Below are 26,594 nucleotides of genomic sequence, written 5' to 3' on the forward strand. Positions count from 1 at the left end.
CTGGACACAGTACTCCAGCTGTGGCCTGACCAGCGCCACATAGAGGGGGAGCAAGACCTCTCTGGACCTGTTAGTGATGCCCCTGTTGATGCATGACAGGGTGCGGTTGGCTCTGCCTATTGCTTCACCGCATTGGCGACTCATATTCATCCTGGAGGCAATCCTGACTCCAAGATCCCTCTCTGCCTCTGTGCTGCTGAGAGGGTCAGCTCCTAACCTATAACCATAATGCTGGTTCCCCCTCCGCAGGTGCAGCACCCTGCACTTGTCCTTGTTGAACATGGCTGAGACGTTATTTTCTACACATTTTTTTTCCATTTCAAGAGTAGATCATTACTTGGTCAATACATATTGTGTCCCGAATTTCCAAAGCATTGAGTTATTAGATGTGTTTTAGCTTTTGGGTGCCCAACTTGAAACACCTTCAAAAAGTGCCTGATTTTTCAGAGGCTGAACTTTCAGTATTCATAAGTCATGCATACACCATTATTTTATCATTCACTCAAACAGAATACACATTCTGCTTCCTGTGCTATCTTGCCTTGACAAAATGCTAAGTAGCCAAGACTGTGTGAGGATGAGCTAATTGGCTCTCACTGCCTGGAGTGCAAGTCATCCTGGTCTTGTGCCTGTGAAGACTTGGCTACACACTTCTAGCCCCAGGCAGTGGCATCCGTATGGCATGTTGGAGGGTGCTACTGTCAGTCTTGGTAAGTTGTAGTCTAGACACGGCCAAAACACTTGCATTTCATCCATCAGCATTTGACAAGCTGTTTTATTGACCAGGCTCATGTTTTGTACCTGGGTCTGGAGTTTTGATTTGACATGAAAGAGATAAGTTTCCCACTGATGGACCCATCAGATAAGCTTTAAAAACAGGTGTTTGGTGGGTGCCTGTTTCTAGCTAGAGCTGGTATTCTTCAGTTTTTAACTTATGGCTAGATTTGCAGCTACATTAATCCTAAATTCAATCTGGCCCCCAGACAATAGAAAAAAATTGATGTAAGGAATTATATGAAAGCTGGTAAAAAAAAAAAAATCTATGAAAGAAATAACCCAATTTAAAGTCCAGGAGTACAGAAAGCGAGGGAGAGCCAAATTATGTTGGTTATTTGATAGTGAATAATCTAGTATAAAGCAGATATCCCAAAACTCAGAGGTAGATGTTAATATATTGGAGCACTATAGATGAGCGATGGGGGAGAGTTATAAGTAGAGGAAGGAAGATGAAATCTGATGTTTACAATAGATGTTGCAAGGAAAGAGAAAGAAATAAGAGCTGTAATTGATAGTGCAAGTTGCACATTATGAAAAAATACCTCAAGAACTTTCTTTGATTACTATCACCCCAGCTAGAAATCTGTTCTTGTTTTGGGGGGGTTGTTTTTTATCTTGTTTTGTTTTGTCCTTTACTCTCTCTTTATGCACACATTTAACATGTTGAATAGGAAACCTCTCTGTTGTAGGCAGCGGCAGCTGCTGTTGTTGGTAAGATTGGTTTAAGCCAGGAGTGTGAACATTTGTACTCTGCATCATATGGTCAGATAAACAGGCTGCCCTGCTAGCTAGGCGTGGCCCATTTCAAACATGAAAGGTGACTGTCTGTCCCTCCAGGAGCTTTATGAACTATTGCAGTTCTGTCATAGACTAAACAAATTTAACCCTACATGGATTCAGTTCTCCCCAATCTACTGTTCTCTACCTCTCGTCTACCATTCAGGGTCAAGAGGCCAACTCTCCCCAGGCTGCCCCTCACTATATAAATCTGCAAAACCACCTCATTATCCTCTGTCCATCTCTCTTTTGCTAGGAAAGTCTACACAATGGTTGATATAGTTAAGCTGTGGCTGCACTAGGATCACTTCTTATAGAAAATAAGGGTTGGAAGGTCACTTCTAGTCCAATCCCCTGCTCAAAGCAGGACCAGACCCAACTAGATCATTCCAGCCAAGGCTTTGTCTAGCTGGGCCTTAAAAACCTCCCAGGATGGAGTTTCCACCACCTCTCTGGGCAACCTGTTTCAGTGCTTCACCGCCCTCTCAGGGCATGAAGAAAGTATTAGGAAGAAAGTTCTTCCTGATATCTAATGCAAACTTCCCTTGCTGCAACTTGAGACCATTGCTCCTTGTTATGTCATCCACCACCACTGACAACAATCTGTTACCCCGCTGTTTCCTTGTTCTCACCCACCTCTACATCCATTTGTAGTCTCTGGTCTTATACTTCAGTGGTTAGCTCTTTGGTGCTGGGAGCTGTCTTTGTGTTCCATTTGTGCAGTGCGCAGCACACCAGGGAGTGGCATTTTTGGGCATGATCTTGATATGCATAACAAAAAGAAAAGGATCCATGCAACTCCAGGACTGTTAAGTGTTGCTCCTAAAGGGAGGGGAAAAGGTTTAAAAGTTTAACTGTGTACATGTGGACCTCAAAAGACTTTGTCACATCTGTTTCTTCTACCCCTCCTCAGTCCCACAGCACCGTGTTCAAGTCCCAGGAAGGTTTCCTCGTGGTGGGAACTGCAGCTGAATGACATGCCTCTAACTTTAGAGACTCAGGGTAAAATCCTGACCCAATTTAAGCCAGCAAGAGTTTTCCCATTGATTTCTCTGGGGGTCAAGATTTTTCTCTCTCTATTTTCAGTATCAGTTTGACTGCTTTTTTCTTCATGGCATCTGCCATCACTGCTTCATACATCAAGATCCTAAGTACGCCTTGGGTGCCAGCAGCTTCCAACCTGAATCTAGCAGAGATTGGAAATTAACTTCTCACAGTCAAGTAGGATCAATGTAATAGGTCCTCACTGTGTGATGAACCATTACACCACACCTCCTTTGCTTCACTCCAGCCCCAGCAAAGCTGATGCTGCAAAGGAAAAATAGAAAGATGAGACATGGAATTAATTACTTGTTGACAGATGATCCCGAGTGACTAAAGAGTCAGAGCTGCTGGGAGCCTGAGGTTCGACACACAAACAGTGAGTCTGGAAAAACTAAGACAACATCTGCACAGTAAGCTGCAGCTGGTGGGAAGGCATAGCCAGAAACAGCCTCCACCGCTTCCCCTCTGCCCCCAGCACAGCTCATCTGCCATCAGAGAAGCTGGTGTTTCTTTGGCAGCTGCCCTGAGGAAGAAGATTCACAAGTATTAATAACCCTCTGCTTGGCAAGGCACAGGCTCTTCCTCTACTGTTTAGAAAGCTTTCAGTAACAACACTGTGGCCTTCTTGAGGGTCCTGTTCACTATGTGGGAGAGAAGATGTACTGTCACTAGCATAGGAAGTAAAATCCTCCTCTGTATCAGAGCTGTGGCTGGAGCAGTTGAAGAAAAAGGGCAGATGTGGCTACCTTTACATTTCCCTTTTTTGTGGGGTGGCAAGGAGCTGATTGGACCTCTATGGCAAACTAAAACTACCCTAGAGTTGTTGTAAATTATGCAAACTTATAATAATCCCCGACAAGCTGTTATGTTTACTTACATATTTGCGTGGGAGCTGTGGTCAGAGGCAGGGAAGGCATCCAGTTCAGCCTTGGGGTTCCCCTGCAACATGGAAATAGCACAAAGAAGTCTTAGGGTGAGCCAAGATTTGCCACTGTGTTCTCCTAAATATTAGTGGCCCTAAATAGCTAGGGACTGGACTCTAATTTAGTCCCTTCCATCTTCTATTCCAAAATATCCCCTTAAGATTGTATAAGGGGCCTCTTATATTCTGATCATAGGAATGTATTGCTGGAAGGGACCTGACAAGTGCATGTAGTCCAGCCCCATGCTCAGGGCAGGATTGTCCCTAACTAAACCACCCCAAGCCAATTGCCCATCCAACCTAGTCTTGAAAATTTCCAAGGATGGAAATTCCATAGTCTCTACTGTGCCCCAACTAGCCCAGAAAACCAGAAAGAAGGTATTTGTGTGTGGTAGAAATTGATGATGAGCTCCTTAGAGAGTTAGTGTGTATCTTCTTTTCCCATGACTTTCTGGCAAACTATCACAAAACACTGGAGCCTTCTAATTTTGTTTTTATCTTTTGTTTCTTGTTCTAAGTTAGTAAGCCAGCTGTTAATCCTAGAAGAAATGCTGTAACAAATAACTCGGAGAAATATTGGAAAAACATATAAATTATTGCTTGTAGCCTGAACCAAACAACCCCATAAAATGGGTAATCTGTTCTTGATGGGGGAGTCACGATTGCTTTTCCAGGCCTTGCTTGTTAGGAGCCTCATTTCAGAAACAATCCACACATGTTACTTTATTTAATCTGCTGTTTATAATCCTGCTGTGCAAAGCATTATATTTTCATAATTTTTAAACGCCCTTTGAGAGAGGGGAAAAATGCCAGATTAATCTGTCACCTATTTAAAGGCTTGAGGACCTGCTGAGCTAAATGGTGATTGACCTGAGCCTAATTATTTGGTTTGTCTCTGCTCTCTGTCCATCTCCTGTGTTTCCTATTGCAGTTTTGGCATTTCGGTGCACTCTTTCTCCTGTTCCCACCTTCTGGTCTGTTTTCACATCAGTTCACCAAGTACCAGCTTCTTGCTTGCTTATTCCTCCATGCTCATTTCCTCCACCCCTCCTAAAAGGGCTGAACTTGTAAATCAAAGGGGGAAAAGAGGAAAACTGAAAATCCTTATCCATTATTTGCCTTGGGATTCTCCAATGTCCTCTTTATATCAGACTTGTATATTGTGAACACTGTCATTCGTGCATTGGTTAGTCAGTCCTCAGGCAAACCCAGACTTCCTTTTGGTGTTAGGAGAGTTGAGATTGTGCAGTCTAATAAAAGGGTGAAAAGAAGCCAAGTTTTATCAATATATTGATGACACTGCAGTGCAATTCTCTCTCCCCCTCTCCCTCACTTAGTGACAGCATGTACCCATTAGATATGAGAATGGCCTTAGTTTGTACCACACAAGAGAATTCTTTGGCTTTTGCCTAGTATTCCCCCTATGCTCCCTTTCAATTGCAGCTCCATCTGCCCATAACATCTTCTGCCTCTGGGACAACCCAGGCAGAAAGAGGGATACATGTGCTAATGCAGCAGCAAGCCAGCATCCAGCACTGTTGGATACATGTGCTACTGCAGCATCCAGCACTATTGTGTTTAATGCTATGATGTATGAGTTTCCTCACCTCTCACATGGGTAGCTAGACATTCCCACACCTTACATTACTTCGCCTCCTATCTAAATTGGCTACTCTAACTGGGAGTCAAGGCCCAAGCTTTACATGGTGCTTGGTGTGTAGAGCTGTTTCAGGATCAGACCTAAAACTGATTTCATTTTTGAAAAAAGAGAAATCATCAGTTATTTTTCCCAATTGTTCATAGTCATTTTCCCAACTTCAAGCCAAAGTCAAAAGGGTGTCTAACTCGAGGTGGCTTAGTGGGTTAGCATGGTTAAGGCACTCCAATATCTGCAGCCAGTGGTAGAAAATGATATGGTAGCATCATATCCATCCATCTTTGACTCTTCCATCAGAATGACCAGGCACCTATTTACAGCTGAGTCAACAGAGAAGGGCCTTTGGTATAAGTCCTGTCTGAGGCTCAAACTCTTGCTTCTGGAGCTATAGCAAGGCACCTTAAGTGCTTGACCACTGCATCCTGGCCCTTGGCATCTGTAGTTCAGTCTATAAAACAATGCTTTGCCTTCTGGACCAAACTGCTTTCAGACAAGCTAGCAGCTAGCCTGTCTACTTTATTATTTTACAACCTGTGTTTTCAGTCCTGTGCAGTCAAGTTTTTAAAAAGGGGCAAAACCCCCACCAAAAATGGCATTCAAACAGCTTTACGATGGTGAAAGATAAACGTTAAGTATAATCAATTACAAGCCAGACCCTCTTTATTCTGTGGTCTTGGGCCAGAGCCCACTGCAGTCGATGAAAACACTCCTAAGGCAAGATCCTACCAAACTTAAAAGGCATCTGAGTGGATTTAGGAGCCTAAATGCAATTCTGTCCTGCCCTGCTCAAGACCCTGAAAAAATATTAGCACCCCTACTTTTGGTGTCCTAAATCATAAAAAGCAGTGAAGAGGAGGAAGACATATTTACCTTTTGTATTGTCTGTTTTTCAAGGACTCTAGCAGGTTGCAGTAGGATTGCACTTAGGCATCTGAATCCACTTAGGCATCTAATAGATAGAACAGGATCTAGCCCCTGACTTTAGTGTGCTTTGGATCAAACCTTATGTTTAACTATTTATGACACTAATATCAAACACAACACCACAATGTTTCCCATTAGGTACACAAAGGTGGCAAATATACAGCATCTATTAGTCCATGTTAATTCCTCCACTTTTACTCCTCCTTTGTTGCTACTTCTAACGTTCCCCTAAGCCCTAGTCCTGCAAACGTGTGTAACCTTGCTCAGCTGAGTAGCCCCACTGAACTACTTGAATACAATTTTTGGCCGCCCTCTCTGCCTTGTTAAAAAGTTGCTGTAGAATGCCATTACATGTATTCTTTGGTGTTCAGAGGATCAGAGCCTTACTTGTTTTGAAGACTCAGGTTTCTACGTTGGCTGCTAAATGTAAGTCCATAATGAAAGGACACGGAATTTCAGCTGCTTCAGTTGAACTTTCTCGGATGTAACATATAAATATTTTTAACAGTAGCATGGTTATTGCAGGTTCTTGTCAGTCTTGTCTACATTGCAAATTATGTAAGAATAGTCCCCATTTCATTTCATTTTTCATTTAAAGACTCTTGCATAGATATTCATGCATTTTAGCTGACAGACATTTAAGTGCCATATCTGTGCAGACTCTCTGCTGACAGTATTGATTGTGTGTAGCACAGAGTATAATAATAACCGTGAGTAACCAAAAAAAAAAAATACATAGAAAAAAAGTGCAGGAGGCAGAGGTTTTATGTGCTTTCTGTTGAAACAGATGTTGAAATGGACAGTTCTCAGAGCTTCATGTGGCCGAATTTAGCTTTCAAGTGTGCATTTTCCTCCTCTGTATGAGAACTGTGCTGCCATAACAATAGAGAAATGCAGGAACAGTAGGCATGCATACAACACCCTGTGCTGTGGGATGAACATAGTATATGTCAAATCTAAACAGTGCACTCAATTTGTAGTGATGCTATTTTATTGATTAGTGTTTCTGAAAGCTATTGAGAGTTACATGGAAAGGGAAGATGCCTAGCATGATGGAACGACTTATGGTATGATCTAACGTAGAGCAGAAAATTACAAATAACAGAGAATAAGCTGTTCATGCTAGAGTTGGCCACACAGTGTTTGTTGTTTTTCAGTAGTGTCTGTGTACTTCATTTTCATGACAGATACTGACCTACATGACAAAGGCATAGGCCTTGGTCACCCAGCCTTATGTTGTATGACTGGGAATCACTCATCTGTGCCTCTGCTACCATGCAGTTACTGTATCTTCACATGCAATTTCCATGGGAAAGAGGGATCTGATCTACATTGTCATTAATAACAGCATTTTCATTCTTGTGTTAATTTTGATAGGGGGGATGTCAGTTTTGTTATACCACTTCAGAGAACAAGATGCAATGATAGCTCCTACCTCTGTAGGGATAAGACTATCATTAGGCTTTCAGGCTACAGTGTTAAAAACACAGAAACTGATGTTTTAAACTATTCACTGATTTACCTTAGTAAGGCATTCAGACTAAATGGATATTACTTACTTAATACAAGCATATGTTGGACACTTCTTCACATAACAAAGCAATGCCTATTCTGGCCATATGATGACATATGCACTTCATAGGAATATCCTTCAACCAGGACTAGATTTTCTATCCCTTCATATTTCTGTTTTAGAACTAAATAAGAGAAGTCAGTGAAAGGCAGCATGGGTTAATGGGTGAGGCACTGGGCTTGGATGCAGGAGCCCTGCGTTCTGTACCTGGTTATGCCACTGCCTTCCATGTGACATTGGAGAAGTGTCTCCATTTCTTTGTGTGATTGTTTCTCAAGTGCATGTAAACCTTTGTCTGTTTAGACTACAGATTGCCAGAGAGATTGTTCTTTAGCACAGAGAAGGCCCAGTCTTGCTTTGAAGCCTGAAGGCACTACTATAATCCAATAAATAATGAAATGACCCTTACTTTCTTGCTGTAAAAATTCAATCTAATTTATAAACCATTTTATTTACTTGTTTGCTTTGTTATAACTCTGTTACCTTCAAATTGACATCCCACAATATTAAAATTGATGGAAGGATGAGAATGCCACTGTTTAGTACTGAGGTTTACAGCTCTGATAGATAACCAGAGCTGAGAAAGTAGCCAAGATTTGTAGAAAACAAGGATTTTATAGTCCTCTGTGCAACACTTGCATTGACGTTATTTTCATCTAAATTAAAATAACTTCCAAGACAGGGAGAAATAATGATCTTTCTGCTATTTGTCTTTCTTTTTTGCTGATATGGATATGAAGAGAAATTGTATGACTTTTTTATTGGGGGAGTTATCAGAGTCATTTAGATTGCTTCCTCAGTCCAAGCCATTTTATAATTGGAATTATGTGGATTCTTGCATAACAAATAGACAATTCATTTCTTGCTTATCTCTAGCATTTCTCTTTTGGTTATTTTCTTTCTGGTTTTTTTTTTTCATGGAGTAAAAGGTCATGTTTCTGAGGTATTCCCACTTGCCATTTTCCTGCCTGACTGCCTGCATTAGCATTTATGTGGTAATGCATATCAGACAAGGAATTATCATAAAACACAATAAAATATTTAAAGATATAAAAAGCCAGTCTAAAAGTTCTTTGGAGAAGCTTCATGCCAGGGGGTCAAACATCATGCAGCAGGAACTTGCATACTGATCCCACTTCAAACACTGATCTACCAAAGGCTAACAGACTTGCTTATCTTTTTATAGAGGGAGTGCTTCCCATTTGTAAAGTTAAGCACGTTCATAAGTCATTACAGGATCAGGACCTTCGGGCTATATTCAGTATTTCTGAATCAGACAAAAACTCCCAACAAAGTCTGGCTTCATGAAGGCAATAGCACCCTACTATGATACTCTGCTTTCAAGAGAAACAAACCCAGACCCTGGGTCTACATACAGGCACCAATATGGTTAGACCCTCACCTCATAATCATGGTGGATACCCAGTGAATCAGTATTGCTACAGGTGAAACAGCTTCTTCTCTAATCACGAGAGGAACATGATTTTACTAGGCTCAGCAAAGAAGTGAAGCCGCTATTGATGCCACTTCCTTTGTGGCCCTGGTCAAGTCACTTACACAGTGTAGAGTTCTCTCTCTTCTATGGGAGATAGGGGTAGAAAGTTCAAACTGGTTTTATTTAGGTATCCAAATACTCCTTTAAAGGCCATTTTTTGTATTTTCAAGTTTGAATGCTCTGGCTTTAATGTCTCTGTGCCTTTGTTTCTACAGTGACGGAATACAGCTATAACAATGCAATACCTCCCCCATAGCAATTGAAGTCATTAGTGTTTATAAAGTCTGTGTAAATACAAAACCTCAGCCTTCCAGAAGGAGCAGCTTGTAAAGACAATTATTCATGTTGGCCACTATCCACGTAGCACAGGCACTGGGCTTCACCTGTGGCAGGTGCCTACAGTGGAGGGGATCTCTGCATATATGCTCTCCCCATGTTTATTGTTACTAGCCAGAGATTATGTGATCTAAACATACAGTACCGTATTTTCTTGCATTACAGCATACCTTGGAATATAATATACACCTCGTTTTTGAAAAGCAGAATGAGGTAACAAAGATTTTTCAAGAGTTATGGCTGCATAGAATAGGGATAGAGCCTAAACTTCAGCTACTTTGCCCTCTCTTTCCTGTTTAACTAAAGCTGAAACCCTAGTTGTTGCTGAAGACTGGATTGGAAATAGTTTAAGTGTCTCCAAGGCTGTGAAATAGGATGAGAGAGACCAGATGCAGCTAGCAGACAGCAAAGTTGCCTTAAAAAGTTTGGCTTAATTAGTGGAACATCAAGACCATTAAAAAGGAGAGACAACTATTAACATCTCTAGAATGTGAAGAAAAATGCACCATTAAATCAATTGACTCTCTCAACAGTAAAGCAACAGTTGCTGCACTGTGGACTTAAAGCAGGGTGCTTCTATCCCAGTCAGAAAATCATTTTCCATGCGTAATATACAGACCCTTATTTGCAGATGTTGATGGGGGCAGGGAGAAGGAAGGAAGGAAGGATGCAGGAAAATACCATAATCAACACTCCAGACATACAATGATAAACTTATTCACTGACATAAAGTGCTCATAAGCGATGAAGGCTGATAGCAGACCGATAAACTTACCTTTCACTCTGATTTTGTTTTCATTTTTTTCTTTTTTTTCTCCATCGGGTCCTGAACTTACCCATTTTTCATAAATTTCTTATAAGGCATTACAACAGAAAGGGTTCCTGTGGGAAGATGCAAAGAAGAAGGTAATACCAAAGTTGTTTAGTTTGGAGAGGGTAGCTGGGGTACTGAGGGTCACCAGGGAGGACCCTCACAAAAATAGTTGTTGGAGAATCAGCCAGAGGTGTGAACTGGGCTGCTTTGTCAGGGCTGGTGTGGGGAAAGTTTGCAAAGAGGCAAGTGATGGCATACCTAGATGTGAAGAGCCAACTGCGCTGACTTTGGAGCATGAGTCAAAGTGTCTTCCCACCAGTTCCTGCTCAAATATTCAGCCTAGTCCTGTGTGTAACACCATGGTCTAAGCAGTGAGGGGCAACGTTTTTGGGAAATGTGCCTTAAGATAAGCCCCACACTCTCCCAAGTGCCATTCCAGTCCCTTTCCCCTGGCCAATATGATACTTTGCTGTCTTCTCCCTGCCCTTTGCTCCCCTGCATGCTTTGCCTCTCTGATTTCTGCTACCTGCTTAATCTGTCACTATGTTGCCTATTCCATTCCTTATGGCGCACACTACTGATTGGCCACCCCTAAGCTAACAGGATAGAAGAATGCTACCTTTGTGAACCTGGCGCGTGGGAGATACTGTTTTGCACTACCATCTCAAAGTGCCCAGGCTGATTCTGCAGAGGAGCTCTTGGAGACGTAGTCACACAGAGAACTGGGGGACATTCTGACTTTTAGGAAAGAAGCAAGACACATAGAGCTTTCTTCCCTGTTAGAAAGTCCTCATTTTATTGTGAGGTATAAACAAGGCAAAAACAGCCCCAACCCTGTATTGCCCAAACCATCCTCTTTAGCAGAACTTTTGCTGCTTCTGGAGTACAACGCTTTGGTGACTATTAGTTAATGGAGGACTTGAAATCTGCTATGAGTCAAGAGGCTCAAGTTTTGCAAAGAGAGCAGTAGAGCACCGACTGTCAGAAAGCCTTTAGTGCAACTGTCTGATATTTGATTGTGTATACAAAAAGTCAGAAAGGTCCCTCATAAATGTTAAGCTGTTTGAGTTTGAATTGCTGCAAATGTTTACAATAGATAAATAGTTGGAGACAGTGTTGACATTTAAAAGTAGTCTCATACAGAGAGCAGACTTTCAGTATTTACTGTAAATTAAACTAGACTCAGGGAATTGATGTAACTTAGTTTGCACCTATTGAATTATATACAGGGAAGACTCCCAGAAATACCTTTTTCTGTGGCCAGTAATTATCTCACTGTGGTTCTGTTTATCCCAAAGAAGTACATGACTTCAATACAGATTCTAGAACCTAGCTCTGCCCAGGAATCGACGTCCAGGTTTACAATGCTGTCTAATTGGGGATTGTTTTTTGGAATTAATTAATGCTTTAAAATAGTAATCCAATTAATAAATGCTGCAATGACCATGGGAATTTTTTGAAGAATTTATGAGATACATGTTATTACACTATGAATGGATCGTAATTAATGTGACTGCAGTGGAGAACAGGAGAATGATGATTGACAAAGTCATTCAAAGTTATCCAGAAGGCAGCAATCAGTCTGACAGAGGACTTCTAGAAATTAAGTTGCACCTACCTTCAATGAACTTACTACCTCCCTGCTCATTTCTGAAGAGTTCTTACACACAGTAATGTCACAATCAACCAGCCATGAGTAAGAGGGAACTGCTGTTGACTTCACTGAGAGAACTCAAAACAATAGTTAGTGTCCACATTACTGAATGATGCATCTAAAATATAATCCCTAGTAAGTTATTAGGTATCTTAGAAGCAAGTGAAGATACCATATAACAATACCCGAAGAATTAACATGCTTTCTTCCAGTTCTAGTAAGCCACTACTTAAGGGCCCCCAAAGACAGTGAGTGATTTGTGGAAGTGTTACAGTGGTTGAACGGAAATGCAGCTCTCCTTTCACAGGGGACCAGCAGTGCCCAAAAGATGGGCAGCGTTTACCCAAGTATCAGGAAGGCCCAGAATGCATACCAGTCCTGAACGTCCCCTGAGCTCTCTGGTGACTAGATTTGCCCCTGTGGTGTAATCCACGGTGGAGGGCCGTGGGGAAATGCCATATAGCCTCCCCTTTTGGGTGCCAGGGGGATCCACTTAGTATGTCAGGGCCTCTTCGCATAGCTTTATCCTCGAGTCCTCCTCCCTCCAGGATATTGTGTAAAGCCCCCTGAAAAAGCAAAACCTCCATCCTTAGTAGCTAATGACTTTCCACACAGGTACAATACAGCAGTCACCACAAAGACACCAGCATCCACTCCTTGAAGGGTGTAAGTCATATAGTGGTATTTAAAGCATTGTGCATGGTACAGAGCCAGAGGTTTGATTCCTCAAGAGGTCAGCGGACACCACTTTGATACAATCACTGCCAGTCACCCTGGGGGAAGGTGGGGGAAAAAGAGATGCATCCAGACTCACTGTTACAGCTCTCTTCCAGGTTGTGCAGGGGAGGTAAACACAGCCAAGTAGTGCTGGTTTGGCTTTTTTGGGAAGTGGGTGGAGCAGGTGAACTTCCCATGTGCCCAATACTTTTTGCAAAGGAAGAGTCAGTGGATTTTATTTGCGGGGAGGCAGGCCTAGAGCAAGCAAAGACGTTAGTGAGTGTACATAGGCATATGTGGGGAGGAGGTGCCTATGTGGATAAATGAGTCAATGGGTGGGGTGTGTGGGATATTTGTGAGTGGGTGGGAGATGAGGAGCGTACAGTCCATTACATTGTATCTCTTTCCCTGTCCTTTTGTAGCCAAAAAAGCTGTCTGGGCTGTGGTATTGAGTAACAGATAATTCAGAGCCCCCTGGTTCCATAACATTGAGGTCAAGTGCAAAATTTCTGTCTTCAAGTTGCTGCTATGGGCTCATGCCCCCTTCTTAGCAACTGAATGGACTGCTGAGCTGGGACCCTAAGGCACATTCTTTGGGATGCAAACCTGCTGTCATGCAGCGCCTTCTAAGAGCTGAGACTCCTGGTCCCCACTGCCTAGCTCGTGGACTTAAGTTGACCCTCCCTGTGGCTGACACTTCCCCCCACTCCCAGCCTTCAAATCAGGTTGTCATTCTGGCTTCCATTATACCCTGCAGAAGCCCATATTAGATGAAAGCAAACAGACTTTGTACAGGATCCTGAAAACACCACTGCTCTTTACTTAATAGCAAAAGAGATGTGCAAATGTGGACACAAATACTAAACCCTGTATGAATTTCCCTGCCTTATTTTATTGATACTAGAGCTTTCTTTGGAGAGGGCCAGGATCCTCTGGTGTAGCTCATGCTTTTGCTTCTGAACTTTGGAATCTTTTCAGCTTGGCTCATTTGTTCTGACCTTGGCTGGTAACAAAGCTCTTCTTCCCTCCTCACAGTTTCCTGCAGGTGTCTGAGGAGGATATCTACATTGTGGTGGCAGTATGCTTGGTCATCCTGGCCTGACCACCTGTTCTCATCTCTGTGTGTCAACCCAGAAATGAGGGTGAGGATGCTCTGGAGACACCGTAGGTGCTGTTCTTAAGACCTGGGTTTGTGAGATGTTCAAGAATGGTGATTTGGGGCACCCCCAAGACATCCTCACTGCCCCATTTCCAAGGCTGACACATGCAGAGTAGAGTGGAGGGCAGGGCTTTTTGCCTCAGTGGCATGAGAGAAGGCTTCTGTGAGTCCTGTTCAATCCTTCCTTTGTTATCTTTACCCTTCTGTTCTGCTTCCCAAACGCTCACTGCAAATAGGTAGGGGAAAAATGGGTTCTCCCAGCTCTTGTCAACTCCCTAACTTACCTGCTATTGGGCAAGCAATCATGAAAGTTTAGTACTGTCCATTATGCCTAGTCCAGTGGGTACATGCTGAAGGACCTCTCAGCAAAGGTGGATGCCCAGAAGCACTCCATGTTTTAGCACCAACTTTGTACTATCAATCAAAATCCATAAGTGGCATCCAGGTCCCCCAAATCCTTGCACTGACTCCTAGTAGCTTGTTTACACTGAGTCCCAGTAATGCTTTCAGACTCACCCGAGTAGCTCAGGAGTGGGTTTTAGAAACGGGTTTGGAACAGCTTCCTAGGCAGACTTCCAGCTCTGGACTATGTCAGTGGACCCAAGTGGACAAAGCATGAGCCAGGCCTGCTCCATCCCATCCTCCCAGGGACCTGCAGCTGACATGACACAGCCAAACCCCAACAGATCTAAGGCCAAAACCCTGAGGTTTGTGGATTTCAGAAAAGGACTACAGTTGGGCTTGTAAAGAAGATTCAGTTGCAAACTTAACTGTGGAGTACAGACCACTGGTCAGTAGCACATGCATTTACCTGTGAAAAAAATTCCAGCTTCTTTCTGCTAGTTTGGTTGGAAAGCAGAAAGTCTGCAAGATTGCATTTATTGTGAAGGAAAGAGTATTGGTAGCCTGAAGGGAGAAACAGGGAAAGGTGAGAAAAGTGAGAAAGAAGAAACAGGGAAGGAGAAGTTCAGAGTATATTTATCTTTCATACTAACCAGTTCCCCATCAGCCATTTCCTAGCCCATGTGGGCTGCTTTTTTATTGCTGTTATTCCAGTTGGACTCTTTCATTTCAGAAGTCAGTGTTGGAGCTCAAGAGCACCTTCCAGCAGTCCAGAAACGTCCACTGATGGACTTGTCCATTCTTCAGCCTTTGGCCTTGTAGCCAAGACTTCAGTTATTAGCTTTGGAGTTTCCTCAGACCAGGAGACTTGTTATTCTGTTCATAGGAAGGAAAACCAAACTACATTTAAGTAGCTAATGGCCTCTTGGGTACTTGGCTAGCTGCAAAGTAGATTCCCCTTTTTGTTGAGCATCAACCTAAATTCTCACCATCAACACCATAAATATATCAAAACTAGTGAACTGCCCATCAAGAATGATGGATGAATTTCAGATAACACTGATTGCCACAGTAGTTTCACTGTAGCCGGGTAATTTTCTTCTCACAGTAGCCAGAAGCCCAGCTCCCGCTTTTCCTTAGCTGGCCCCTTCTTCTGCCCTCCCCGCCGAACCAGGCTCCCGGCGTCCTTAAAGAGTATTATGGACGGACACACACATACACAGACAGGCTAAGCCCTTTATATATAGATAGATAGTTTTCCTATGTTTCCATGTTGATTCTCTTTTTCTCTCTCTCATTAATAAAAAAAAATCCTGGTGCCCTAATTTCCCCTCTTCTCTTTTCAAGCCATGTTCTTTATTTTTCCAACTAAATAATCTTATAAGAGGATCTTCTTATTTCATGATCAGCTTCCCTTCTTAACAACAAACTCCGTTGTCCAAATAAAGCAGAGATGCAGGTAGGGGAAATGGGAATAGGGGTCAGATGATTTCAGCTGGCATGACAGAAATGTGGGCAGGGGCCTCAAACATAATCAAGCTGCATGATTTTTCAATACTATGGACTCTAATGGATACAGATAATGAGAAAATGACATGATTGTATGCACAGTTGCTTGATTTCAAAGGGTTAAGAGTCAAATGAGGACAATGAACTAACTTTATTTCAGCATTATTTTTCCTTAAGAATGCCAGATAGATTCCTACAGATCTTCATTCCCCCAGCTTTAAAGCAAGCTTTAAAACCAAACACAATATACCACCACAAGATATACATTCAGGAAAGAAATACATGGCAAATACAGCCACAGTTGTTAATGTCAACTAAAAATGTCATGAGCAGCTGCGGTGCTGAAGTTGCTCAGTTCAGATAAATTAAGTAATGCAATTAATGATCTCTATAGATTGACACGTGCAGCCTGTACTCAGTTAGCCTTGATGACATCACTGCCTACGCTCATCTCCTGCTGCTTTCGGGGATCATTTGTTAAGCTGTGTAACAGCAGTTCCCTGGTTTTATTTTTTTTCTTCTTTCCTTGACTCCATTGAAGAGGTGTGATCCCAACCATCTGTTCCTAGGTACTCAGTGGATCAGCTGGCAGAAATATACTGTATTGAGAAGAGCTTTTTGCCTCTACATCTTTCTCACATCTCCCTCTAGTCTACAGCCCTGATCCTGGAAAAATGCATGTGCTTCACTTTTGGATCCTAATTAGTCCCTAATTCTACACCCTAGAAATCAAGAAAAATTTTACCATTAATTTCAGTGACATAGGATCAGACTTTTAATGCCTAAGTATTGGCACAATCAGGCACTAATCATCTTTTTTCTGTATCATGTCCAGCCCCGTAAGCCAGGCCAAAAATCAGTCTACAGTCCAGACCACAGCACTTGCTAGAGCATTTTTAAAGTTCAAACTAATCTTGCCTTTTTTTTTCCTAAGCAGCCTGTAAAAATAATGCTATCACAGATGGTAAAAAAGTATGAACTACTTTGAACTTTAAAATATTTCAGTCTCACTTTGAGGTTGGAAAAGCAACCAGTATTGTAATGCCTTTTGTAGAAATGGAAAAAGAAGGGAATTGGGGATATAGTGTCAAATTCTTTGGATCCAGGTGCAAAACTTCCTCATTTCTAGAGCTCTGTACTACTTGCTTTCAGACACAATGCAATTAGTTTTACAATATTTGACAGGCCTGGTGTTTTAAAGAACCAAGCAAAATCACAGGGAGATTTAAGTTGCCAGTGTAAAGGGGATTTGCATAATCAAGTCAGACAGGGGCCATAAACACTTGGCAAGATAGAAATGTAGATGATAAGTGGGTGTTGTGCTGTGAGTCAGCCCTTAAGCAGTACAGTCCATTATACTAACTTGATGATAATATTCATTCTGATATTCCAGTTAATGATATATGATGTTCCATTTTTTTAATCAAAATTAATGTCATTGTTGGCGACAATATCCCAACCCAATATTAAGGATCCTCATGGTATTAACTACTGTGTTTGTAAGGATACCCTACAGCAGTGGGGGTTAACTTTTTTAGGAAGTATGCTACAAATTAAGCACTGCACCCTCCCCACATGCTACCTGGATCTGTTTTGGACGTACTTTATACTCCCCACCTTGTACTTAATCTGCTGCTCTGCTTTTTCATCTCTGCCCTGTGCCCTCTGCCTGATCTCCTGCTCTTCTTTCTGCTCCCTGCCCTATCTGTTGTTGTGCTTCCTCCTCCCTCTGCTGTGCCACACACATGGGCTGCCCATGCTACTTGTGGCACCCATGCTGCAGGTTGGCTATCCCTGCCCTACAGGACAGTATTTTAGGCTTACCAATACCATAGTCTGCTATGGGGTAAGATCTAAGAAATATGGGTCTGTTCCTGGGGAGCTGATGTAGACAGATTACTTCTTAGTCCCTACTGGGGATCCTAGAATGACAAATCCAGAGTATACCTTATTGTCCACAAAAACTGCAGAGCCAAATTCTGGCTGACCCTAAACAAGCTCACTGAAAGCGAGAAAGGCATAGAGAGATTTCCACCTCCCATGCCTCACTGTACCTGGCCATGGTCTACAGATACTATGGAGTGCCAAAAGGTACATTAGGAGTGTAGACATTATCCTGCATCTTTCCTCTGCCACCCCCTTCCACCTTGAGGGAAGCCTTGCCTGTAATTTCCCCTAGCAATAGCAAGTTCAGTACAGGTTTCCCTCAATTTATGCTGTACATGCGTTTCCAGAGAACAGCACATAAATTGAATTTGCATAAAATGAACCCACTTTACAATGTAACAAATAGGGATAAGTTCCCATGGTGGTGAGGGAGGGAGGCTGGGACTAGGAAAGGGGCAGGAAAGCACAAGGCAGCAAAGCAGAGGGAACAGAGCGGCACTCACCCCAGCTTTGCAGAGGCCCTGGGAGTGGCCAACGCCAGCTGCCTGCTTTTTCTGCCTGTCCTCACTCACCTCTGCTGCTAGGCTGCACTGTGCCCTGGTGCAGGCAGCTGGTGTTGGCTGCTCCCGGGACCACTGCAGTCAGGGCTGGGGTGAGTGCTGCACTGCCCGGGGCTCCGCTTGTCCACACTCACCCCAGCCTGTGCTGGAGCAGCCCTGGGAGCAGCCAACACTAGCTGTCTGTACCATGGTATGGTGCAGCCCAGGAGCTGGGGTGAGCCCAGGTGCAGGGAGACAGGCAGAGCACAGTGCAGCCCAGTGGCTGCAGGCAACTGGTGTCGGCCACTCTCAGGGCCACTGCAGCCGGGGCTGGGGTGAGTGGGGCCGTGGCCCTTTCCCCTCCCCCCACAGACTTACCTGCTTGGGCGGGAGAGCATCTATGCTGATCGCATAAAAGCAAATTCACAGGCAAAAACCCACATAAATCGAGGGGAACCTCTATTTCAGTGCTCTCACTTGAGCTTCCCTGGAAGCACTAGGCTTTGGGAAAGTACTGTAGGCCAGCTCTCCAGATGGTGTGGATTGCTGTCACTGTAGTGGAGCTATGACAGTTTAAACTAGCTTTGCCCAAGGCCAGATGATATGTGCACTTCCCTCCCTGCCTGCCCCAGGGCAGTTCATGCCCTGAGGAACCATAACAAGCTCTCTGAGTTGTTAGCAATACAACAATGTGGTTGCATATTCTCCACCTGCCCAGAAGTGAATCTTTCAAAGCATTCCTTTGGGAAAAGCAGAGTTCTGTGGGCAGTGACCAGGAGCGCGGCCCCAGGACTACGCTGCATACCCACTCCCTCCTGCTGAGGCCACCACCAAACTCACATAGCTGCTTTTGGTGTGTGCTAGGAATACTCCCAGTACTGCTCTTACTACAACTACTCAGCACATAGGGCAGGGTTGAACGGGCATGGCATGTTTTCCTGGTGCTTCTTCCTAACGCAGTCTGACACTGCAGACACCTGCCCGGACCTGTCATTCCAAGGGTTGTATACACAGGCCAGCACACATCCTTGCACTGTATGCAAACACTAACAGAATGAACACTCATCCTTTGGATCCAGATTTTCATGGAATGCAAAAAATAAATATTAAAAAAACTAGAGTTAGCAACCCAGTCAATTTCTCTCTCAAATATTGTCAATTGACTGGCCAATTGACTACATATTTTTGGACTAGTAAAAGATTATAACAATGTTCCAAAACCAAAAAAAAAACACACTACATTTTTTTGTAGTTTGCTTGACAGAAGTATGATTTTTTTATTGTTCTTTGACACATTTCTTAATGGAATATTTGTGCTTTTCCTGTGTATTATTTGGACCTATGTGCTATTTTTGACTGATATTTGACCGGTCAATTGACCAAACTTTATTTGATTGGTCAAATATCCAACCCTAAAATAAACCCAGACTTGCTGTTTGGAGGGAAAGAATAAAAGATACAGAATATTGACTGTCAGCAACACCCAGAGACCTACCTTTAAAAAAAACCCTCATCTGTCACCATACAAGGATAACTGCTGGGGGTAATTGATCACTGGTAAGAATTTTGGATAAATAGCTCATGGTCTTTCTATTAAATCTTAAACCGGCCTATAAATTACTCAAGCAGTAGAATGAGAAGACCCAAACTGAGGTGGGACGTTGCATCCTCAGTGTCCTTTGCTCTCACTTTCTCAACTTATGGCTTGTTTTCTTTTTCAGGCTGTCTATATGTTCTATGCTCTGGCAATTGTGTGCGATGATTTCTTTGTCCCATCATTGGAAAAGATTTGTGAGGTAAGTGCATGGAGATTGTATGCAGATACATGCCAGTGTGGTAGCAATTTTTGTTGTACCCATTGGCAACTATGACACGTAACGTATTGTAGGGTCTCTAGGTTCCTTTTTACATAATTGGTAAAGCTACAGATGTCTTTTACATTTGATTATAATATTTCATAAATGATTTGTTCAGTTTCACATTTTTCTGCAGAAGAGCAAAGATAGATTGCCTGTGCCTTCATAGTGGACAAAACATGTGCTTGCCAGGTGCTCTGTTAATCCATTTTAAATAGCAGTTACTATATTTGCATAAGACCCTTTTCCTTCTTAAAGATGGTTGGAGGCCCCATTTAACATCGCATTAATACATAGGATCTTATTAGGAAATTCCTGTAAAGCTACCAGGAGGGCTGTTCTTGTTGGTTGCTCATTTACTGTTCAAAACCTACATTTGAGTTCCTACCTCTGTCATATTTCCTGTAGGACCTGAGGCAAGCTGCATTATCTTCTTGTGACTTAGAAGATGATGTGGTTTCTTACCTTCATCATGGTCATGCTGATCCACTGAGCACTCCTCAGTTTCAAAAAGTGCTTCTACCTTTAGTGGCCTTTCATTCTCTATGTTTGTGCCTAGCACATGGGACCCCAGCCTAGCCTGCTCCAAAATGCTCCTGCCATATGAATGTTACATAAAAGAAAGCTGTCTACTAATGTAAATGTCCCAGTGCAGACATCAGTTTAAAACATCATGGCAGATCCTCAGCTGATGTAAATTATAGGTCACAGGAGCAGAAAACCCTCTGGATCGTTGGGTCCAGTTCCCTGCTGTCAGTTGCAACCAAATGACAGAATCCATTTAATAAAACAAGCTGATCCCCATCTTAACACTACTTGGGTGTTTTGCTTGCCATCTGCACTCCCTGAATGGTTAGAACCTTGCTTTGAATTCCCAGCCTCACATGATTCACGGCCAATTTATATCCCTTTGTTCTTGTGCCAGTGTTATACTTTAGTTTAAACAGTTCTTTTCCTTCCCAGGGTTTTTACCCCCTGATGTGTTTATAGACAGCAATCAGACCCTTCTTAACCTTCATTTTGCCTGGTTAAATAAGATGAGTTCTTCTAGTCTCTTCTCATGAGACAGGTTCTCTATCCCCCTAATCAGCCGTTCCTCCATCCCTGCTCCAGTCTGAGTTCATCTTTCTTGAACCTGTAACCAGAGCTGTATATTGTACTGCAAGGAAGTTTCATCCAGGCCTCGTACAATATTTTCCCAATCTCAGCTAGAACTACCTCTCCTGATATAGCCTACAATAGTAGGTGCTTTTTCACGGGACTGTTATAAAAATCAGCAGCTTCCAGTTACCCTGCAATTAGCTTACAGATTTGTTATCCAAAACGTATGGTACTAACTGCAACACAAGGTTGACTTATGAAAAATCACTTGTGAATGGACCTGAGATTTGACATGCACGTCCTTTTAAAATTCAGAAATGGGGATTAATCAGTTTCCCTGACTTGAGTGCATTGAATCCTTATGGAAATGGAGTTGTCATGGTCATCTCCATTTCCATAACTTCATTCCCATCTGCCAGCCTGCTTTTTGTCAAGGGTACAACTGGGGCATAGGTGGTTGGTGCTTGACCCTAGAGAGTCACAAGGTCTAAACTAGATTCACAAGCTAAATGATCAAGAGCAGACAGGGTGAGGAACCGGAGACCAGATTAGAGACAGGAGCAAGAAGCTGACAATCAGGAAGCAGGGGTCCAGACTAGAGGCAGAAGCAAGGAACCAGGAGCCAAAAGCCCAGAGAGAGAGACAGATAGGGGTCTGTCTGGCTGAGTAGTCTGAGGAAAACTGAACCATCAGCTGCTTATAACCAGGCAGCCATGCCTGGGTAATTTGGGTAATTTGTGCCAGCTGGGAGTAGTTAGGCCACTGGCAGTCAGGCTCACTGTGGTCAGCTGGGGGCTAAAGCCTGGCTGCTGTCCTGGCTTCTAACACCTTTGCTCCCAGTCAGCTTCATTGTCCTTTCTGAGAAGGGAGGCAAAGGTTTTTTGTTTGGTTTCAGGGCAGGCCTAAGTTTTCTGTAGTCACTACCCCAGCTCCTCACTGCATAGTGGCCCCACTGCTTTCCTTGTTCCCTTTTCATTTATCTAGCTTAAGAACCCTTTTTCATGCTCATGCCGCTGACAGTAAGGAAAGCAATGTGCACTTCAGTATGGTCAAGTACCAGAGTCACACTCCTGGAACCAAGAATGCCAGCCATGTGCACACGATGGGAAACATCACCCAAGAAAACTGTGAGCCTGAAAAAGTCCTAACGTGAATCTTTGGTACAACACTGGTGTCAGCAGAGTTAACAAGAGCCTTAGAGGTATAAACAGGGGAGGGTCAAGTAAGAGCAAGGAAGTTAGATTAGACGTGCAAAGAAGCAACTATTATCCTAGGCTGCATCATAAGAGGTGATTCCAGTTGAAATTGGAAAATATTGTACTAGGCCTAAGGAAAACCTTTTTTTCTGTATGATACACAGCTCTGGTCACAGGTTCAAGAAAGATGAATTTGGACTGGAGTAGGGGTGGAGAAGGGCTGCAAGGCTGATTAGGAGGATGGAGAGCCTGTCTCATGAGAGGAATTAATGTATTTTTGATTACAGACCTCCCTGAAAGAATCTGTGATCTCACTAAATTATACAACAGCCAGGTTTATGTATGAAGCATCTCTCTTACGCCTTGCAAGGGAATGGACCCCATTTTACATAGGCCAGCATGCTGAAATTTTAGAAGAGGATTTCATGCCTTTGCGGGTTTATTCAAGGTAAGGATTAACCACTGGTTGAGCACAAGCCCTAAATAAGTTGCATGCAATGAAGTATGCGCTGCATGTAGAAAATATGGATAGGTTTTGACGCTTAGATCTGTCAGCTGAAAAAGACACCTACAGATCTTCCTGGTAATAAGAATCCATCATCATGAAAAATGGAGCTGGTCTTTGGCCTGGGAATGAGGTGTGGGAGGTGCAATGAACTCGTTCCTATCTGATGGTTGTGATGGAAGCTGACTCTAAATGACAGTGACATCTGTGGCTCATTGGTAGACAGGGCAGCCTCATTTCGCCTCAGCAGAAACTAATTGTATGCACTGGGGTCTAGATGATTGAGAGAGACTGTTCCAGCTTAGATCAAAGCTGGAGGCAAGGGATGTCACTGTGGTTCTGGTAAGGTATTCTGGTAAAAAGTAAATAGATACACGTGATTGTACATTAAGAGGGCTGTACAGGTTAATGTTGCATGCTAACCACGATTACCAGAAAGTGCCAGGAAATGCTCAAAACTGTCAGGTAATGTAGCATTTAGATGACTAGGAGCTCCAGCCTGAGAGATTGTCAGCTTCAGGGCTGAGGAAGGGTTTCAGAGCTAAACCTAAGTGTAGATGATGCTGGGGACATAAAATGTAAGGCAAGAAAGGGTATATGAGGAGTTAGAGGCCTGGAGGTGGGGAGGTAGTATCAGTGGTTGAAGCATGCCGAGGTGCTCCCAGGACATCCGCTCAGTGTTTCCAGAGCATAGAGCATAGCCGTGTTTCTATACAGCTGGGATGCTCTGGGGCTGGACAGCCAGCTGTGATGCCACAACTAATGGAATTAAAATTGCCTGGTTCCTAGGACAAGCCAGCTTATCTCTGTCATTTGTACACTCTGGCCCCCTCTCCAGATCCAGCTTGAGTCCTCCTGAGTCTGGCCCTGTACCTAAACCGCAGCACAAGTGTAGAAGCCATAAATTACTTTCAGTTATGCCAAGTTGTAGTTCCCTTTCCTCTCTCAACTATGCTTGTCACTCCCTCCTCCTTCTCTCTCTGTCCCCTCCTCCCCCCCATCCCTTCTTTCCTGCCTGCTCTGAAATCCACTTTTACAGTTATGTATGGGTCCTTGAAAAGCTTGAAACCCTCTGAGATAGCAAGGGCTTCTGTAATTTAAGGAGCAGAGGCCAAGAGAAACCAGGAGGTTTGAAAGCAAAGAGATGAAAGGAAAGGAGTAGAGGCTTGAGAGGGAGGGAGGCAGAGTGCTAGGCATCAGCACAACGGGAAGGAAATGCATCATGCTGCAGCAAACTTTAAAACCCCACTCCTCTGAAAATGCATACAGTGCCCAGGACTCCCTCAGCCTCCTGTCTCTCATCTCCACACATTCCTTCAGTGCCTCTCCATGTTCCTTCATGAACATCTTCCCTGGGAGACTTTGAGTTTTGCCTGTGCCAGAGCTCAGATGGAGAAAAGAATTACCTACCTGCTTAAGCCCCAGCACGCAGGGAGAGTGGAAGGTTCTTTGCAATTGTGCTGCAGAAGAAAGCAGTCATTTAAGAGAGTGTGTTGTAAGGTGTCTCAGTATTATGAAACCAGTGGTGTCCCCCTGCCCCATTTACTTGTTCTGTAGCTGGCTGCTAGGCACGTTCCCCCAAGAGTGAGGAGCTGGTAAGGAAACATGCTGCTGCCCTACTTAACTGTCTCCCCCACACTGGGAAGGACCAGGCTCTTGAAGAGACAAACCCAGTGAATCAAGAAAGCCACCTCATTATACATTGGCATATGAGACTGGAAGAGGTCTTGTGAGCCATCCAGTGCTGTCCCTTGCATTGGAAGTGAAGTGTTTACCCCAGAAACCCCCAGAATTACCATTTCAAACCCTCATTCAGAGTTGCAGAGCACAAGATACCAAGAACCTCCTGCAACAAGTCATAGGTAAATGCCCTGCCTCTGCAATGACAGGGAAATGTGGTCAGTAGCTATTCAGCAGATCCTAGGAAAAGACACATCACACTACAGAGAAAACAGAGAAAGGTAGAATAAAAACCCTATAGTCAATGCCAGTTTGACTGAGGGGAAAATGCCTAACCCCAAATCCAGCAACCAGAATGACTGTAAGAGGAAGAGCAAGACCCAGCAGTTTTCCAGTCCAGATCAGGCTTCATGAACCACTGCTCTGAGCAGTGTGCTCTAGCATACTTTCTTCACTCAGCCTGCTCTTGGCCTCTTAGGACAGTGAGCTGTGTGGGGCTCTTCATGGGCTGGAGCCAGATGCTGTGGCAGTGGCAGAGTGGTGGTGTTGGCAGGGGTTAATGCAGCAGTTGCTCAGCTCCTGCCACTGACATGCATCCCCAGTGGAGCTCCAAACCCAAGTTTTGGTAGCAGGCCCTGCCTCTGCTTGCCCCACCCCCAAATTCTCAGCCTCTGTAGGAGCTGTGTAGGCTGTCAGTGTGATACTTCTGCTTCAGATAGTCTAATCAGGCCTCTGTATAACACTGGACAGAGATTTTAATCTAGTCACTTCTGTACTGAGCCCAATGATTGGTTTCAGTCTTCATCTGAAATCATCTCAGTGTGCCTAGGATTCACCCCCTGCTAGCTGATAGGAGAATGATGAAACATTAACTTAAACATAGACAAAGTATTAACTGCTCATTCCTGCCTTCTAGACAAGTTAATACCCCCCTGCTTCTCATGAGTGGACGGCTGCAGATAGGAGGTCTGTTTCATGACCAGATTTGAGCAAAGCCTCTGTTTTTCTGTTCAGTGACCAAACTGGGAAGGAAGAAAGAGAGATTTTCATTTGCTTACTGACAAGAAATGGTTCCTCCCTCCCCCACTGCCACACAAAAATCAAAAAAGTTATATCGTATTGAACAAACTACGTCAGTGGCAGCTAACCTTCTGGCCCTGTAAACCAGATGAGTGACATGGGTTTGGTCCACAGGTTGGATCCCACAAAGGGTTGCTGTGAGGAGTTGATCCATGGGTACAGGCTAGCACACTGGCCTGACCCCATGCGCTAGCCCAATCCTGTGTGCACCCAGCTCTAGCTGTGCACTGATGCAGTCTGTGTCAGAGCCATGTTATCCAACTCATGGGGCTTCCCATGGGTCTGGAAATTTGGTAACAGGGTTAGCTGGAGGATAAGCACCCCTGAATTTTTTTTTTTTATGATTGTATGATAAAAAAAATGAGGTTGGTCCTTGTCCCATCCCTTGTAGTCACAGAAAATAGAAATAAACCATTTTGTTGTATGTTAAGATCTACCCTTTTTAAAACTGAATCTAGGTCTTTAATGCAAATCTTATTTTCAAAGGAAATTTTCAAATATTTATTTTGGAAAATTTTAAAGCAAAACGCATACAGCCTGATTCTATTCCACTTAGAAGGCCCCTAGGGGCCAGATTCTGCTCCACTTACTAGGCATCTAAGTGGACTCAGGCAATCCTACTCCACCCTGTCCTAGTCCTGGGGGGAAGGAAAAATCAATGAATGCATCTGCTTTTGTAATGGCCAGTCATCTCACCCTAAGGTCCAGTCACAAAAAAAATGCAGCGAGGAGGAGGACCCACCCGCCTTTTGTAGTAACTGGGTTTCAGGTTCTTGAATGGGATGGAGTAGAATCACATTTTCTGGCATCAAATGCAGCTGCTCCTTGCATTGGCAATCTGTATGTACCATTAGGCAAGGTTTCTTTTCCATGAAGGGTAAAACTCTGATGGTCTCATTCTTGCAAGTGCTCCCATTATTTAAAAATAATAGCAGCTTCTGGTGCTTCTCATGGGGTGTGACTCACCTTGTACCCACAATGCCCTTTGCCATGGCAGCTATTATTATGTGTTCAAGAATATTGTGGGAACGCCTACGAGGCCCAGTCGTG

The 26,594-nt window shown here is 43.5% G+C and overlaps 1 protein-coding gene across 4 annotated transcripts in view; it reads left to right on the plus strand.

The window, feature by feature from the left end:
• Window positions 1-26,594, plus strand: part of SLC24A3 (solute carrier family 24 member 3) — a 441,617-nt gene that overhangs the window by 288,219 nt on the left and 126,804 nt on the right. For all 4 annotated transcript variants that reach the window (XM_019544063.1, XM_019544066.1, XM_019544065.1 and 1 more), the window contains exon 4: window positions 19,848-19,922. In XM_019544063.1, coding sequence (XP_019399608.1) covers window positions 19,848-19,922 — 75 coding nt within the window. The remainder of the gene's footprint in view (window positions 1-19,847; window positions 19,923-26,594) is intronic.

This window comes from Crocodylus porosus, unplaced genomic scaffold (genome assembly GCF_001723895.1).
Source record: "Crocodylus porosus isolate Cpor-Errol unplaced genomic scaffold, CroPor_comp1, whole genome shotgun sequence".
In the NCBI taxonomy this organism is placed as follows: Eukaryota; Metazoa; Chordata; order Crocodylia; family Crocodylidae; genus Crocodylus; species Crocodylus porosus.